The sequence below is a fragment of the Apostichopus japonicus genome, chromosome 20, assembly GCF_037975245.1.
Source record: "Apostichopus japonicus isolate 1M-3 chromosome 20, ASM3797524v1, whole genome shotgun sequence".
In the NCBI taxonomy this organism is placed as follows: domain Eukaryota; kingdom Metazoa; phylum Echinodermata; class Holothuroidea; order Aspidochirotida; family Stichopodidae; genus Apostichopus; species Apostichopus japonicus.
Genome location: NC_092580.1, coordinates 22850026 through 22869003, shown reverse-complemented (window position 1 = coordinate 22869003; position 18978 = coordinate 22850026). Strand labels below are relative to the sequence as shown.

At 37.8% G+C, this 18978-nt stretch overlaps 1 protein-coding gene across 1 annotated transcript; it reads right to left on the bottom strand.

Moving 5' to 3' along the window:
* Positions 1 to 6961: 6961 nt before the first annotated feature.
* Positions 6962 to 17145, bottom strand: LOC139961813 (uncharacterized). The gene is made up of 2 exons (XM_071961357.1): positions 16804 to 17145; positions 6962 to 11873 (listed from the first exon to the last, which is right to left on the bottom strand). The coding sequence occupies exons 1-2, from the start codon at positions 16847 to 16849 to the stop codon at positions 10204 to 10206; spliced, it is 1716 nt and encodes a 571-aa protein (XP_071817458.1). The 5' UTR covers positions 16850 to 17145; the 3' UTR covers positions 6962 to 10203.
* Between the last annotated feature and the right edge of the window lie 1833 nt (positions 17146 to 18978).

Here is an 18978-nt window from a genome sequence, read left to right as displayed (position 1 = left end):
CACAAGTTGGGCCACTATAGAGAGTCGTATATATCAATTCAACAATACGCGATACTATCGACCAATAGGAAGACGGTATTCAAGCAGCTATTTGCATACGTAATGAGTTTAGTGGCTGACTGTTTATTTGCAGGAGTTGGGTCTCTAACAATGTTATCGTAACTGACGTAGCGTTTATGTCGCAGAGTTTATTTGACTGTGGGATTTTAATTGGGTTTAATCAATCTTAGACCATACTATATGATTCGTTTATAAACAGCGGCCAACTTTGAACTTCAAGCTTGTTTTCTTGCACAAACCTGTTTAGAGAGATAAGCAAGTCATTTTATAGGTGAACTTAAACAGGATGTCAACATAATTTGAACACCATAATAGGAGACGGGATTCCGGGCGGGGGTTGGGGAATGGGAGGGGGGAGGGTTTGAGAATCACACTATAGCGGTAAGAAAAATATAACAGACAACAAGCCATTGAGCTTTTATATTAAAAACATAGTTATTTTAATAAGGGCATGGAGAGTATTGTAATAACTTCTATAATTGGCGTTATGAATGTGTAGTTACTGCGTGTCACTCTTCCTACACATAATTTTACCGATATATATATGTGTGTGTATAAATGGATACGGAGAAGGAATGAAAAAAAAGAAGAGGGTGAAATCTGAGGGACACGAACTTTGAGCCTCAGGGGGACATGTGATTTTGGTTTCAAGGGAAAAACCAGACAATTATCCCAAAATTACATAACAATAGGGATGACCTGTGAATTCCGCGGGTACCATAAATTATATTATTTGTATTTCTTTCATTCTTTAATTTCATGTTTTTGTTTTGAATTTGTGTTTGGTCATAAATAACACTTTTTGATTGCACTTTTAAGTTCGAAGGCACATTTTATTACCAACATGAAAACTTCTTGAATTTATGAAAAGCCTAATCAATTTTGAAGTTTTTCACTTTAATTGGGTACGCGGGGGGGGGGGGGGTGTCACTGTTGAGTGTAGTGTAAGGGGACACAGTCATATACAGATGCACATTAGGTTTGCATGAGTATAAATATTCCTTTCAAATAGCTGTATTCCACTTAAGTCTTTAACTATGTTTTTCTTTTTCAATTCTTCTCCATATATATTACCCATATTTTTGAAGGATAGAGGAAAACACAAAATCAACTGAAAACATAATGATCAATCATAATGATAATGATGATAGTGACATAGCTGCTCTCGCCAGACCAGACGAGGGGGGGGGGGTAAGGTGGTCACAACCCGGAGTCTATTAGGGGGCTCTGGGAAATATTGCATAAATAATGATTTATTCTTATCTTCATATAGTACACTTAATATAAAATTTAGACTTTAAGAAGGAAGCCCTGTTACATATTTTACCCAGGGGCCACACTGGCCCACGACCCCACCCCTCCCCATACCAAAAGCTTACATCACAGTTAAACCCCAACCCCGCTGTTTATCCTACCTTGTTCATATACACTGCATATCTTTGTTAAAAATTATTTTCCTAGCGAATAAAAGAAACAATCGTTTAAAACTCTAAATCATATTTTGCTTAAAATGGACACATTGATCACATTTTATGTAAGCACTCAAGATATTATGCTTGGACTATATTTCATACCACGTGCTTATTACATACCATATTCTACAGGTATTCAGTAAAATTACTTAAATTACAAGAAGCATAGTATATATAAGGAACATCATTAGTTCAAAGTCGATTAATATGATGGAATTTATAGGTCATCGGAGAAGACAATGCCCGGAGGGAGTGAGACTAACCGCTTATTTGGTTGAGTGAAATGGTACGTTATATGATATCTTTCATACGCCCTCTCCCCTGTATCTCTCATACACCCGTTGTAATTTTATTTTAAAAGGAGAAACCATTGATACCGTTAACGGTTGTATATATGCTTATTCTTTGGCCTGAGTTTCTACATGCTTTCAAAAATATATGAATTAAACGCTTATTTCTTTGTTTCAACTTGATGCCTTCGTTTCATAGTGAATCTTGATGTCAAAACTTAACACACTGAGCACTTTTCCTAAACGAGCAAACAATAAATTAATACTAATGGTTTATTAATGTTACAAGTTTCCACCGACGACTTTTTTCTCTTTTCTGATATTAATAAGGATTAAGATGAGTTGAGAGGAAGGAAGGGGATATGAACTCCTTACTTCCGATGCCAAAGACTGGAATATACTTTGACCACCGAAACGTGTGTAAAGTATAAAACAAAACGGATATTTCATGGTATTTCCGACTAAATTTCGTTCGTCTCCTTCCATTCGCATCTCTTTGAAATGGTTGGCCACGAATTGACTCTTCTCCAATATATGTTGACCACATCACTTCGAAGCAGTGATTCAATAAATAAGCGTGTTTGTGTATCTTGGTATCTTTCATTCATTCTTTCTTTGCATTAAAACCGCTTTAACTGAGTGACCAGCTTAGCCGATTGGATAACAGCGGTCGATTACCCCTGACTGGTATATAATCTTATGGGACAGCTTTATTGTACTCTAAGAGAGAAAAGAACTCTCAACAAACTGTTTATCTGCTGCAAAATACTATACGTAGGCTAGGATGATACAGTGCAATTCAGTAACCGGAACTTCATCTATTTATGCCTATCTATACAAAGACTATCTACAAAGAACTAATACTTTGTCCAACAGAAGATCGAGTGACCATACTCTCCTAGTACACCTTCGTCACGTTTGAGCCGCAACAGGTCACCCCGCCTGCCAGCTTTTCCTTTCTTCCATGCCAGAAACCAAGGTGAACTTGTTGCTATCAATATACCCCTCTTTAAAATTTTGGTACAATTCCAATGCGCGTATTTACATATAATATATAACATCACTGGAAAGTTCAAATTATTCCATGAAGGTAAGAGCATCATTGGGTGACTATAACACCCCAGGATTCGATTTACGAACTTCGTATCTCAAGACAAGTTCCCCCCTCTGGCAACATCACAGCACCTGTCATGAGGCTTGGCAATGGGGGGGGGGCAAAAATTTATGTATGACAGTTAAATCAAAAGGGGAACCGGTGTCATAATTTCCCCCGGATCCTGGCCCTCGCCCCCCCCACCCCTCCACCCTGTTACATTACACCAACGACCCAATTGAGATGGCCATTTAACGAAAATCGGCTTGATGCTGCAGACTTACTAACGCTTTTGACAATAACCGTTCACAACCCCTTCCCGTCCCAACACCCTTCCTCTCCCATCCCACACATACACACACATTCACAGACAACGCTTTGACCTTGATCTATGTTTGTGTGAATGTGTGTGCTGGGGGAGGGGTGACGGCAATATCCAACATGCTTAGGGGAAGAGTATATTTCTCTTAAAAAAAGAAGTTATTTCCTTACATTTCAAAAGTATGAAAAACAAATTCCCCAGATTCTTCACTTCCGACTTATCATGACGTCAGTTTGTTCAAATTGACAATACTTTAAATACAAAGCAATCCATACCAATTTTATGTAGAAGCCTTGTCTTTACCAAAGGAGTCCGGATGAAATGGAAAGTAGCTCTTAATAAAGACAAGTTTTTTTTATAGTTTTTTTTATTATTGTAGCCCCTCAACTTCATGTAGCCTAGTTCATTTATAATTAAAATGCAACAAGTGTGTTGTCAGGAATGTTCTTCTATTTTGGTTATATGTCTCTTACTATTTTAAACTGTGGGATTATATTACAGTAAACCGACGCCCCCCCCCCGCCCTGCCCCATTCGGACATTAGTGTCCCTCTCTCGCACCACTGCTTGGTCATGGTAATGATCTTCCATATTTTATTTTGAGCTAATTTCACTTTCAGAACAATAATGTTTCTGTTCCGAGACAAAAACGACGACAGTTCCTTCTGTACATTTTTTCCCGTTATTTATCATTTATGCTATAATTAATGGTTGTCCTTGTAATGGTCAAATATGATTTTATACGAGAGGGAAGTATTTGTTTTGTTCGATTGCGGAACGTCTGCTTTGTTTGTAATGTGAATATTATGAAGATGGTTTTTATTCCATCTTACTTGTTCCATCAGTGGCGTGCGCTATGGGCTGAGGGAATATGGGGGCACCCCCCACTTCCCATTGTCAGTCGGGGGAAAATAGTTCAGTCTGGGGATTGTGTACATTCAGTCGGGGATGAACAAAGAACTAATTGTGATAAATTAGACCTCCGCTACGGGTTTAACAAAAAACCTTACGTTAACAGCTAGTTGTAGACCTTATTTATAGTCAAATATGCCTCAAAATGTACCATTTAACTTTTCAGTTTTCCCTGGGGGGGGGGGGGACTCACATAACCCCCTACGCGGGAGTCTGCTATAAGTTCCCTCTAGGCGACACTCCTCCTATACAAAATCCTTGATTCGCCTCTGGGTCTTCATAAAGGTTCATCGATCCCCTACACCTAATCCAGTCGGGGGAATTTAGAACCCCCCACCCTCCTACCGTTGAAATCCTGAGCACAACACTGCGTATCCTTTGTATGCGTTGTATAAGGCTTTGACATTAGCTTGTTATATCATGACACGCTAAGCACATGCGCAAGCGCATGCCAGTATCATATGACCAAGAAGAAAACAGGAGAGACACTTTGCGAAGTATGTGAAAATATGAGCATATTCAGCCGAGATATATGTATAAAATTTTGTTTGTTGGGTGGCTATGATTTCAAGACGCGGATATTATTTTCTATTTTCTTTTGCACCAAAGATATACCGTCAATAAATATCATAGATACTAGGTTTACTGTATTTTGAATAAAACACTGAATCTCCTATCTCTCATAAACATGACCGATGTCGATAATTCCGTAGCATTTTCTTTGAAGGAGATTATGGTCACTAGTAATATAAGCCTACGCTTGTGGTTTGATCGGGTCTGATTGAACCAGTATTAATGAGGTTGTCCTGATCAAGGAACTCTCGAGTAATACAGACGGACAGATAAACAATGATTTCGTGAATAAAACACTTAACTCAAAGCGTGATTTAATCTGATTATCTCAACCAGAAATAGACGGAGTTATAAACGGCGGTGTCTTTTTATCGTTTTGTTTGTTAGACAACTTCTCTCCTTCTCTGTCGTAAAGTTTTACCTGAGGTAAAATGAGGAAAAGGAAATCAGTTATCCATTCACAACAAGTCAAACAGGCTACGTTAACAATTGAAGCAGAGATTCGCAGAAATAGAAACGGAAGGATCTTCAAGTCTGAAAGATATTTTTCCTTATTCATTCAAGTGTCGGTTCTCGTTAGTTACTGCAAGTTCCGGGATACACTCGTCTTGTAGGTCCTATACGCAAATCATTTGTGATTTGATGCGAGATTGCATGGAATAGCATCAAGTATGCTTCGGATGGAAGTCACTGATAATGGAAACAAAGAGCTCTGTGAAATACCCCGTCCACGTTTAAATGTCATTAGTATTACCCCAAATATGCTAGCAATTCAAGAAATGGTTACCCACGGTTCGAACTTCAGGAAACATCTCAGTGCCTGTAATGTGAAAGCATTTTGAGATATATTTTCTGTTGTCCGTATAATACAGACCGAATACTCTTTGATACTATGTATTGAATACTTGTGAGGGGCAGATGGGGGGGGGGGGGGGGCGGAACCCTCAGAAAGGCAGTTTTGAAAACTACATATATAATGAGCAAAGTATGACTCAAATGTGACGTCACACTGTTGATTATCTTGTTTAAACAAAGCCTTGTGTACGGCAACATGCATCGTAAATGATTGACAAAATAAAATTAAAACTGATAGGGACTTTTTTTTTAAACTTTATAATTTAGTTAATGTAGTAAAACATCTTGTCCATACTGGTACTGATCTTATAACGAAACATCGTCATTTAATCCAAAGAGGATAACATATAACAAATTCAGAAGAAATGAAATAAAAAACCTACAAATATACTATACTTATATTCAAAATTATTTTGTGTGGTGGGAAACGATATCAAGAAGAGTATTTTGCCATAACGAAGCATTGCAATAATTACTAATATAATTCAAAATACGTATAACATATTATTGCTGATTTCAATAGTGGAATAACCAAGCTTTGCAACAGCGCTTACAAAACGTACGAAGAGTTTGAAAACAGCGCCATTATATATACATCGGGTAATTTATTGTTGGAGGCCTAACTGCAAGCTATTACCAAACTTTAACCAAATATTCATGACTAGTTTCGGAACAGCGCCGATATCACTGCGGGTAATCATTGTTGGTAGAATTGATACGTCAATGAACACTCGAGAAGGTGGCATACTCCAGTCAGAGTTTATATCAATCCGCCCGGATGTTCCCCAAGCTCAGGAAAAGTGCCAAAATGCAGTAGGAGAACATGCATGGATATGTTTTCAATCAGGATCTGTTTTTTTTGTGTGGCTTGCATGTTGAAGAGCATGAAAGGAAGTACATGTTATACAAAACTTGGGTCAATTGCCTCCCAGGACCAGCGTACGAAAATTGTTTACTACTGAGTGAAGAGGTTTGCTTACAAGTGACGAAAAATTCAGACTCTGATAGCAAAAAATCTTCACGGACACGGTATGGAAAATTGTGCCATAAAAGGCCAACTTGTCAGCTATACAGTGGTGGGTAGCGTTTAGCTAGTAAGAACTTCTATCTAGACTTAAATACCACATTACTTTTGTGATTTATTGTGTAAGTCAATTGGGCTTTTTAATGGGCGTATGCTACCAGAAGGCCCTGAATGTAGTTTGAAAGCCAACAGGGTTATACACGAAAGCCATGAACTAGGCTCGCGACTTTCCCCTCTCCTGGACTTCTAATGAATCTTGATCCTATGAAATAGGATGATGACTCAGCTGAAAATGGGAACAAGAAATATCAGAGAAGAGCGAGAAAAACTGTTCCTGCATATTAATGTCGCTTTATTAACACAAGTGCACTTGTGGAACCGGCAAGTCAATATAGAAAGTAGCCTACATACATAACAAGAGAAATATGAGAAGTAAATTGAATTCCCTCAACCTCCCCCAAAGTGACGGCAATGTCCCCCTGCCCTTAAAAACACGAGATGCAATAATGGAAGTTAGGCCTATTTAAAATTTATAGTAGAAAGATAAATTTCCTGAACTATGGTTCATATATATATAAACAAAACATGTTTTCACGTTACGGTGATTATATAACTATACTACACATGTATAAGTATCAGAACCTCTGCTTGAGTATTATTAGGTTGAACAAGATCGACCACATTGCAACACAAACACCCGAATTCAAGAACCAAGTTAGGCCCAACCACCATTTATGTACTGCGATTCTGTAATGTTCTGTCTATACCAGTGGGGGCTCAGACCCCCCCCCCCCATTATTTTTCTGGGGGGGGAGGTGGGTATAATACTTGGTTGCGCCCTGTCCAGAATATCCAGCCCGTTATAGAAGTATATGAATTTACAGACGAGTATATTTCTATACTTGAAGTATAAAAGAAAAGATAAAGATTGATACCTTTGTTTACACAAAGAGTTGATTATACGGCATTTTCAGTAATAAATTTAGCCACTATTTACAGTCGAATACTGTGTTCGCGCTTGGATAATTATACGCCCAGCATTGCCGTTTCTGCGACCTTAAGTCATTTTTATTTTAATCTAAACGTGGATGAAAGTTTACTCATCAATAAGCCCGTCAAGAAAACCTCAATTTTTTTTAAATTAACTTTATGCTTGTTGTGAAATCATATTCCCCCTTCAATAATCTATAATGATATTCGATTGCAATATCAAAATGAAGGTTAAGGCCACCCAGGCTGATATTTCATGTACTAGAACGGAACAGTGTCATAAGAAATCTCTACAAAGTTGATTAAATTCAATGTTTGTGAAGATGCTTTTTGCAAAAGCATTTTGTTGTTGTTGCTGGATTCAATTCGTAAATAGTTTCCTTTATTTCTGCTAAGCATTGGGTTCACAACCTTTTCACGGGCATAGCATACCGTATTTAACTGAGTATTTTTTTTTTTTTTTTGTAATTTAGTCATGATCGTTCCAAATACAGAAATTGCCATATATTGTTGACGAATATTGTAACTGGGAGAATCATAACAAAAAAAAAAAATCTTTCAGAAATTTTAAGAAGAATTTAAGTTTGCATTTTGCAGCAATATTAATTTTGAGAGCACGCTGTATATTCCGTAATTACTAATTACTCCAAAGACTCACACTAAACATTATTCAAGATCTTGCTCTGACAGAGTATGTAGAATTTCTAAATGGTAATATCCTACCCACCATATGATGACCAATAACATTTCTCTCATAATTTGACAATGTTACGTTGAAAACGGATACGGTATAGCAAACGGATCATTTTCAAAATCGCACATCGGTACCGCAGTAAAGATATGCCGGAGAAATATTGGCCTCAGCCTCCCTTCCCTTTCCCCATCCCCATTTTCAAGTGAACCCCGCCGATTCTTCTTTTTAGAATGTTCTATATCATTTACAATGTTCCTTTTCTTCACTAAATCAGTAGGTTGATTTTGATAGTCTGATATATAGTAGCAGTGTGATACTGTTATTTAACTTTGAAATTCTGTGATATGCCACTGCAATATAAAATGGGTGCATATATCGTTGAATCATGTAGAAACATTGAATATATCTTAGATCGAGAACAGTTTCCAACCTATATCTCATATAATCATATGATACTGGACATTTTTCTTGCCATATTAGTATAACATAAAGACCTTAATGATATCGACAAAAAAACAACAACCACGTGCATGAAATTTAACCCTGTAGAATAATGGGTGGACCTTAAAACTCATATTACCACATGCACTATTTTGAAAATAAGGAAGATTAATATAAAATTCACGACTTACACTCCGTGTGTTTACATAGGATAACGCGCTCGTTATAAAAATATGAAAAAAATCCCACAAGGTTATCTTTGGTTCTTCGAGGTCTGGTCACGGGTGAGTTGACTAAGTGTGCTTCTCGTGATCTTATGACGAACACGTTATCCCATGCAAACACATTTTTAGCTCAGGAGTGTCTCACAGCAAGGCTGTTCGTACACCATGACTAGGAAAGTACCAGAATGCAGTTAGAGACCCTTACCTCTCTCTAGGCTTTTTTCTCATCGTTACGAAAATTACATGTCGCCCTTGACATGACGTGACAGTCTTACATTGCATATATATATTTTTTTACTCACTTTTGATTTATTAAACCCTTTGTGACGGAAAAATTGACATATAAACATTTATTGAGTGCTTTTCATTTGGACGGTGTCGAATTTTTCTCATATACATAAGCATGTGTATGTCCTAAATATAAACTGTAATTATAAAGCATACAAAATTCGTACATATTAATTTTCGTTCGAGATAATACATATTAGTTACGCTTCTGTAAACTTTAATTTGCATATTCTAATTTGTGTATTCTCATTGTACACATATCCTAATTAAATGAAGTTTAAAATAACGACTTAACAAAATGAATAGGAGTAATATATTGAATAATGTATAGGAAATGAGACACTGAGATTACGCAGTACTGTGTGTTCTTATACTTAAAGGGTCGTCATGTGCATGGAGCGCCAAAATGTTCACCGGATATGATTAATTTCTCATTGTCTACATTGTATGTCTATGTTTCATATGGATGATATTGAACATTCTGTTATGTGACTGATGCAAATATAGCATATATTCGCTGCTGTAAAACGATGTTAACAAAATGATGTTCATGAAAAGGTATCAGTCTAAAATATTGATAAACTTCAGAATATATATCATCTCATTTGGGGAACCATTTGGTGGGCAAGGTATAAACGCCAAAATGCTCACGTGCAGGGATGACGATATTTCGCAAGATGTTTTAAAGAGTCAAATGCCGATATAGGAGTGACAGAAAATGAGTGACCATATTTTATCTTTCTAGCAAAAAATGTTATGGTCAATCTGATGCCCTATCGAAGACACACGTTTGCAACTTTCTATTTCAGAAACGGAATGTAATATGAAAATTGATTATGTCACCCAACTGATATGGGCGGTATAAACATATTTTTTTTGGCGGTTACTACAACTGTACAAAGTATTAGTAATTCAGAAAAAAACTTGCACAAACCCTTTAAATCCAACAATTCTTAAAATTTTTGGTTAATTTTCAGATTCATACACATTTCCATTTTGCTCCGGTTCCGTCCCTGTTGTACCGTCTGGTGCGGGTATATTTATGAATGTCGATTCCGCCTCTTCGTTCAAAAAGCCGCTATTGTCTACTTGTTGAGAATATCTTTTCGGTTGAACGTCACTTATATAATACAATGAAAAGTCATCATCTGAATATGTTTTAATGTTATAAGATTTCCTCCTTTTAGTGAAATACAAAGCTATAACTACCACAATAATCACTAAAATGAGAAAACCCAACAGGGAAAGACCTACGATCAGACCAACTCTAACCGAGTCCTCGCTCCCTTGTTCTGTGGTGGATGTGGTGGATGTCGTGGATGTACTGGACGAGTACCCTGGAGTACTGCTGGTACTCGATGATGACATGGTACTCTTCCTACTAGATTCTGGCATTTTAGTTTCTGTGGTGAGGTTTTCAATTTCTGTTAATATTTCAGTAATGATGTATGTAACCACCGTATCAGACGAGTCTAATAAATCGGTAGACGTCACTTCCGTAGTGTATTCTGACGTCATTTCCGATGTACTTTGTGACGTACTTTCGAACACAGACGTTACTGATGATAGGGTGCTAAGTGTACTGTTGTCGCTTCTGGTCTCCGGAGTCCGGGTGATATCACTGGTTACGTCTGACGTTATATCTGTGGCTGCTGATGGTCCAGAGCTTGTCTGTCCAGTTTCACGAGTTATTTCACCGGTTAACGTGGATTCTATCCTTGTTGTAATATCATTGTGGTATGAATATGTCGTTACTGTAGGCTGAGGTGTTCCAATATCTGAGGTTTGAGTTGCTCTATCGGTTGTTAAGTCAGTTCTTTTCTCTGCGGTTAGAGTAGGTTCAGTCGTTTGTAATTGTGATGTCGTTAGATGAGTTGATGCAATGTTTGTTGTGTCAGTTCCGTCAGTAGCTTGATGGGTGCCATTCTCTGTGGTTAACAGAGGTGTTGCTGTTACATAGTCTGTTGTCAAGGATTTTGATGTCATCTCGTCAGTAGTTAGAACAGATTCGGTTGTACCCGTTGCTATTACTGAGCTGGGTCTGGTAGTTCTACTATCTGTCGTCGGTGTTGGCTCTGTCGTCAGCTTCTGTTCTGTTGTCATCGTATCTGTCGTGTGAGTAAACCCGACCGTTTGAGTTGATGTCGTCTGTCCAGTAGTTATTGATATTCCCGTTGTTGTAGTAGCTCTTGGTGTTTCCGTCTCTATTTGGGAGATATTTGCACTGGTCCAATCATTTGTTGTTTGGGACGTTTCAGTTGTCAGTATTGTTGTTGTTGTTGGACTAGGTCTAGACGTTGTTACTGATGTAGATCCAGGTGAATTCATAATTGTAGTTCCGTCTTCTCTCTCAGTATATGTGTTTGTTGTCACGTGATTTATTCCCGTAGTAACCATGTCAACAGTGCTGGTACTCTCGGTTGTATTTTGGTCTGAAACAGTTGTACGATTATCTGCTCCTGTTGCAATCTCTGTCGTCGTTAAACCTGATAATATTGACGATAGTGATGGTGAATTATTTCTCGTTAATATCATTTGTGACGTTGGATTTGTGGTGGCTATGTTGGTTGCCGTAGGAACCGCTGTGGTAGCGCCCTCGATAGATGTGTATCCTTCTGTTGTTATTGCCGATGTATCTGGTGGTAGCAAAAACAAACGATGGATAGACACAGTCCAAAGTATAAGTGACATCTGTCATTTACTCATTTCTATAATTAAACGAATACATTACGAACGTGCGTTAGATGGATTGGTTTCCTTAACTCAAAGAGATCTTGCCAACCATGGAATATAATCGGACGGCCTGTATATTTAAAGCAATATGTCGTAATAATTTTGACATGGAACATGTGCAAGATAGAGACTAGAATATTAATCTAATAGACTATAGTATAGGGATGAGAAAGACGGATTCAAAGTTCAACAATATAGGACACGTGACCCCTCTTCTTCCTCCATCTCCTCTATTTTGACCTATTTGGCGTCTGTTAGAACTGCTCTTCTGGCGCTCTTGCATCCACTTTCAACAACATAGTCACGATGTCGGATTTTTATGAACTTTAGGAATAACGATTGGTCTGGTGTGCTAAATTTAACGTCCCAGGAGGGGTGGATGGGGCGTCGGAGGGGCCTCGGTTGGCCTTACATGCAGAACTCTATCTATCCCCTAATCATGTATTAATTTTAGGGTCTTTTTACGCAAATGTAGGTGCCAGTTTATGCAATGAGTACAACGGGACAAACGACGCACAATGATTCAGTTCCGTCTTATGTATAAAGCTGTGTCGGGAACGAGATAAACGGGTACGAGATTATGAAGATTGTTATCACTTAGCTTTTCAAGCATTGCTCAAAGATACGTGCACACATATTCACAGGAACGGATCCGGGATTTTTCTCGAAATTTATACGTAAAATGGCATCCTCGTGCATATTTAGACTCAGTGGCGTAGGAAGGTACTTTTGAGTGGGGGGGCTGAAGACTGACGGCCGGCCTGGGGGAGGGGTTTAAGGGGAGGGGGTGTCCCCCTCTCCTTTGGATTTTTTTTTGCATTTCCAGGTGGCCTCAGATGCAATTTGGTGCAATATAGCACACTTCAACACCCACTCCATTTTGCAAACTTAATTTTGTATTTTCACCTAGCCTTAGATGCAATTCAGTGGTGCTCCAAATGAGATTTTTTGCTCATTTGGAAATGAAAAAGGGGTTTTCTGACTTGCGAACCGGGGGGGCGGAATGATACTTCCGCCCCTCCACATTTTTCACTGGGGGGGGGGGCTGGCGCCCCCAGCCCCCCCGGTTCCTACGCCCTTGTTTAGACTATAAAGTAGATAATTATAGGTCTTAAGACAAGGTTGTGATAATAACTGCTATACTGTTGAATATTTGTATGAGGTCTTTTTGGGGGGGGGGTGTACGCCCCACAAGCCCTGCATTCGTGCCTGATATGATGAAATTTAACATATCACTCACAGGTTTGGGTCAAGCTTTGCAACATCAAAGTACAATATTTTTGTGATAACTGTTTTCATTTTATGGACTAACATGGACTATTAGTGACGCCACCCATCTTCCGGTGTAAAGATTGCGCACCGAATAGTTGGATCATCCTCCAGATTAAAGTAGATTGGTCTTTTGCATTCCAATAAAGTGTTTACGTTTGCACACGTGCACATACGACTGCATGGTTGAAGTTTACTTATACCTGTTCTAGTATCACTATGTATACCATCGATGACTATATTCACATATTTAAGGTGATTAATGAAAGATCAATAAGTTAAGTTACATCCGGTGTAGGATACGTCATAGGTTTAGTTGAAACTCGTGACCTCTTGTATGCACATGATAAGAGAGGTATTGGCATATTGACATTCTACTACCGATTCGTTAATACATTGCACAACCCAAACCGGATTTTACTCAAGATAATACAAAGTTAATGTCGATATAGACTTTACTAGTTGGAAATCACGGAGAAGGGGGATGTAGGATTTTCGGAAGAGGGGTTCGGGACACCGTGGCAGTATCGATGGAGACCGGAATTACTACCAAATTAGCTGTGCATAACGAAACATGTTTAAAATGCATATAGCACCGACAAAGAAACAATTTGGTAAAACTTGAAAATTGGGCGCAATAAACGCTATTAACAAAATTAATCACGAATTATATGAAATAATTAACCAGGTGTATATCAGCCCGAGAATTTGAAGAAAAATTGTAAATAAAAAAAAAGGTTACAGATCAAGCAACGCAAAATTGACCGAAATATTGTCTTGATAGATAATTTTAGTTAATGATCATGGTTACAAGTGCATGACGCATGGCAATTTCCCGCCGTCTTCTGTACATCCGGGCATTGGGTAAGCGTTATATTCCTACGACTGACTAAATATCAAATATTTACACAAACGTTGAAAGATGACAAGTTTTTTTGTTCTAGAACACTTTATGCTAGTGTGGGCCCGAAGTTCAACTTTGCACCATTGTGCCAGAAAGAAAATAAAAAATACACGGCGAAAGATATAAGAAACAGGAAATAATATGAAAGAGACAATTCCCCTTATCAAACAGAATAAATTTGTTGTAGGGGAATTTTCTCAATTATAATACGCTTGAGAATTGTCTCTAAATTATAGTCGCTCATAGATGCATGGATCTATACAACTTTATGAAAAGGTTTCGATGACGTCACAATTACTACCGGCATTGGTTTCTAGTTAATTGAGTTGGCGGGAATGATTATTAGACGGATGTTTGCTTTTCACGTGTAAATATTGCGATGTTATTAAGTCAACTTTGCCCAAACGAAGCAGTCGTATACATTTTCCTCATGCATATGAATATTCAATAAAATATTTAAAATTGTTTATCGCATGTAAAAGTATAACTACATTCATTGTCAAATTGCAAAATGTATTTTCCATATGATTTCGATCTGCGTACTAGATACTTTTTGCTCATTTTAGCAGTACAATATAATGTTAACTTGTTTGGCAAGCTTTGAACTAATTCTAATTCACGTTTACACATCTTAAGCTTGTAAGACAATATAACCAAATACACGCCGTATTTGGCATTTATCAGTGTAACTGAACGCAGCATTGATTAAACACATCATTCATGTTTGAAGGTTTCTCATCTCTACAAATGAAAACCACCAAAATGTCACTACATAGTCATCAGCAGTGATGTTTTACTCTTTACCATAAAGTAAATATAATACGAGTGAATAAACCTGTTAACTATCGCAATAGACATGTACCACAAATATGATTGGCCAGGGTATATGGTAACATGTATATTTAGGCCCTATGTAAGCAGAATTTGTAATATGAAGCATTCCTCAATAATGTTTAATAAGTATACATAAGTACATAAGTAACCATGAATTTTCTTTCCATTTTGTTCACGGGAAATGTGTGAATTTTAACTTATTTTGAATGGTTGTTTCAAGTATATGTTTGTCTGTAATGATTCACACATAACGATTGTAAAATAAACACTTGAAAACAAGAACCTGATATATAATTTATCGACTTGAACAGATCAACTTCCCCTACCATTTATCCATCCCACCACTCTCACCCAAATCGACCTTTCCTTCTACCCGTATACTGTGATAGTAATGTACATTGGTACATTGAATATTGGTAATGATTGGTAATGAATTGGTAATAATTGGTAATGAACAAATAGGTACATTGAAACAACAATAACCAGATAATACATCATGCAATTAAGTAATAGATGATTTATTAAAATAATGCAAAGATGCATGTCGTCACCAAAGTTCGAAAGGCTCATTCAAGCACATGATAACTTACACACTAAGGAATATAAGGAATATGGTGGGTTCAGGGGTGTGGCAGGCTGAAGGTCGGGGAGGGGTAATGTGTATAGTCCTATAAGTGCACGTATCGGTAGCAGCTTCGACACTGCTTCAGTGGCGTAGTCACAGGGAGGGCCGGGGGTATATGCCCCCAAATATTTGTCTGGCCTCCTACAAATTTGTTCAGATATTAAGTTTAGAAAATAGGTTCTGCCTGTCCCTTCAATGGAAATTATTTTGGGACCCCTAAAAATGGGAGGGGTATATAGATTCGTCCCTACGTCCCTGTACTGACTCTTGCGAGGCTCTCTCAGACTTGATGACTTGACATGTGTGTTTTTTTGCCCAGGTACTTAATTGACACAGCTGCTTTCAGTTTAACCAAACAAAGGAACTTCATAAGCTAAGTGTATAGTTAATTAAGTTTGACTCAGAAGAAATGTCAATAACATCCCGGCTCGGTCTCTTTGTTTTAAGGGTTGTACATTTTTCTTTAATGACAAGTTTATTTCATGTAATCAAATATGCCATGCATACTAACTTTCATTTCCTTATTGCCCAATATATTCGTTCATGGTTTCGCAGTATTTTGTCCGCGCAGACGAGACACGATAAGCACAATACCGTCTGCATATATTCCTATATGATGTTTCAGGGGTGGAGTGTGGTGGGGGGGGGGTTGGGGTGGGTGGTTGTGAGTGGTGTAGAAATAGGACACCTTGAACAATCATATATACACTTGCAAAAACCAACTACTGATTTTTAATGAAATGCGTAGCTTTACTGGGGTCATCTGTCTAATTCAGAATTCATGGTACCTATATGTACGCTCCATATGCGTGCCTTATTTGTTGTTGCAGCATGTGTCTATGTTTTCGTAGTGTTGAGCTAATTATAATTGAAAGATATTTGAGAAGCCTTCTACAAAAATTAATCAGGAACGAAATGGTTATAATCGCTACTCCTTTTCCTCTAACCCCCTCCCCTCCACCTCCCCCAGGACCCCAGATCCGTTAATCTTCCATCGTGTTCAACCTACATTATTTCATTCACTCTGTTTCATGCCATATTTAATTTGTCAAAGCGATGTAGCATAATCTTACTATCATTTTCGTATTTGTTCTTTTTCTTTTCAGTTAATTATTGCAGGTTCTATTGCACGATAATATCCGATATGTCATGCTCTGAACATGTGCAAATTTGAAAAACAAATTAGAGATTTTATACTTACCAAATATAGCAAGAAGAATTATAAATATCCATATAATTTTCGCCATCTTTAGCACTGAAGATGATCTTCCTCTCGAATGACAAAAAAAAACCCAATTCTCGCTTCTTCTGAATTCTGATCACTTGACTGTTATAATTGAATCCAGTCCATTTTGTTTTTAAGAAAACGATAAAATGTGATTATTCCATGTATGTTTTATTATTGAATACGTTCCTATGACAACATGCAACATTTATTCAGATACGTGATAACGAAGTGAAATTCAAAATTAGTTTCTAAGAAATTATTAAAATCTTCGTGTAAGCGTATAACAACTTGGATCTCTGCACGCTCATGCGGAGTTTCTATAACAAACAGACATACGGAAAACTATACAAGGAGGCTTTATGAGATTTGGTAGTGGTCCAAAGGTTAACTGCATGAGGCGTCGAAAAAAAAAAGTTAAACGTTATATCACGTAGTCTACTAAGCAAAGTAGGTGGGAAGGGAAATTAATTATTACGGTACCAATATATTTGACATTACGCCTTAAGAAAACGATCTAATACATCATAAATCTGGTCTTGTGTTTAGTGTATGAAAGCACCAAAAAAAAAAAAAAAAAAAGTTAAAGGAAAATAGGATTAAAAAAATAGAACTTTATGCCACGTAACAAATACAAAAGAACACATTGGTCCTCCCCCCCTCTTTCCAAAAAAAAAAGAAGAAAGAAAGAAAAAGGGATCAAAAAAGATTATGTTATCTACCTTCATCGTTTGGTTTTTTTCATATGCTAGAAAGTTGCAACGTTTTAGAATTATTTCATTTTATTCGGATAACAGCATTGCGCAATAATTTGTGACGTTATAGATAGACAAGTCAGATTATACTAATATTGTTTTTTCACTGATACAATTATGACCTCTCCACAGTTTAAATCACTTGTTTATTTTTTTGATGAAGTCATTTTATGACATCTTGCCAATATGCAATAACATCCCGTTTCTCGGTGGAGTTATTTTCCAAGGTTATATAATCCTTTCAATCTTAAAGAAAAGTAATAGCAATGTTGCTGTTTTGTCGTCATCCTATGTTGTTAAATTGATGGTAAAATGTTGGTTAAATCGAAACGACTTTAATTAATGGATATAATTTATGTTATTTGTGCACTTCTATGAGGGTGGGGGAGGTGTGAGATGTTTCATCTGTTCAGAGCTAGAGAGCTTTCAACGTCTGCCATGAAATATTTACACGGTGAACATCGGAGATCTGTTTGCTGGTGTGTTGTGTTAATTGATCAAGTGGAGTCATCATTAACTTCGCAACATATATGATCTCTGCTGTATATAACACTACGTACCATGATTTCGTGAGGTACCATGCAATATCAATCATCACCGCAATAAGCAGATAACAGCATAACAAGGGGGTACATTAACCATTTTTCATGGGGGTAGGGCTGGGGGATGGGATGGGTATGGGGAGGAGGGTGACGGTGTATATCGTTTTCGAGACGGGCTAGCTTTACCGGGGGTACTGGCCAAGCACCGACGTTGCAAAATTTAAGCCAACAAAAGCGGCAATTTTTTAATTACAACTGTACACTGTCACATGGCTAAGGAGTAAAGAGGGTGGGGGTAAGTCATCCGGAAGCAGCATATTTTGAGAGAAGAAAAGTACATGTCATGAAGGGTGTGTCTCAAGCCCTTGTGTGTTCAAGGGGGGAGCACTGGAAGGGCTTTAGAAGTTGGAGAAATTATCAAAGCAAATACATACAAGTGAGAGAGTGGATTTTAATTTCCATGGTAGGGTCCAGGGAACGAAGCCCCCTGAAGACTTGAGCAATATGTTGTTCTCTCGTATAACGACTTAAAACCACAAAACCACATGTCATAAAAAGAAATCAATCTGGAATGGATTACGCTCCTAGTGGGGATCCAGAGGCGAAGCCCTCGGAAGCTGCAGCGTTTTTAGATACTTCTTATTCTCTCATAGCGATATATAGTAAATCACACATATAAACACACACACACATCAAAAACATGTGAGCGAGAATTGAGTTTCTTATTCAAATCCCTGGGGGGGGGGGGCAGTCCCTGTCGTGGGATTAGGAGAACCCCCAGAAGCTGTCCAAATTTGAGTTATTTGATGTTCTCTAGTAGCTACTTTAAAGTAAGGTGACCAGACGTCCCCGAT

Excerpts from the sequence above, each read along its gene's own strand:
- LOC139961813 (XM_071961357.1), bottom strand. The coding sequence starts at position 16,849 with ATGGCGAAAATTATATGGATATTTATAATTCTTCTTGCTATATTTG. Across the intron at positions 11,874-16,803 it reads AATTCTTCTTGCTATATTTG|ATACATCGGCAATAACAACA; the intron begins GTAAGTATAAAA and ends TGCTACCACCAG.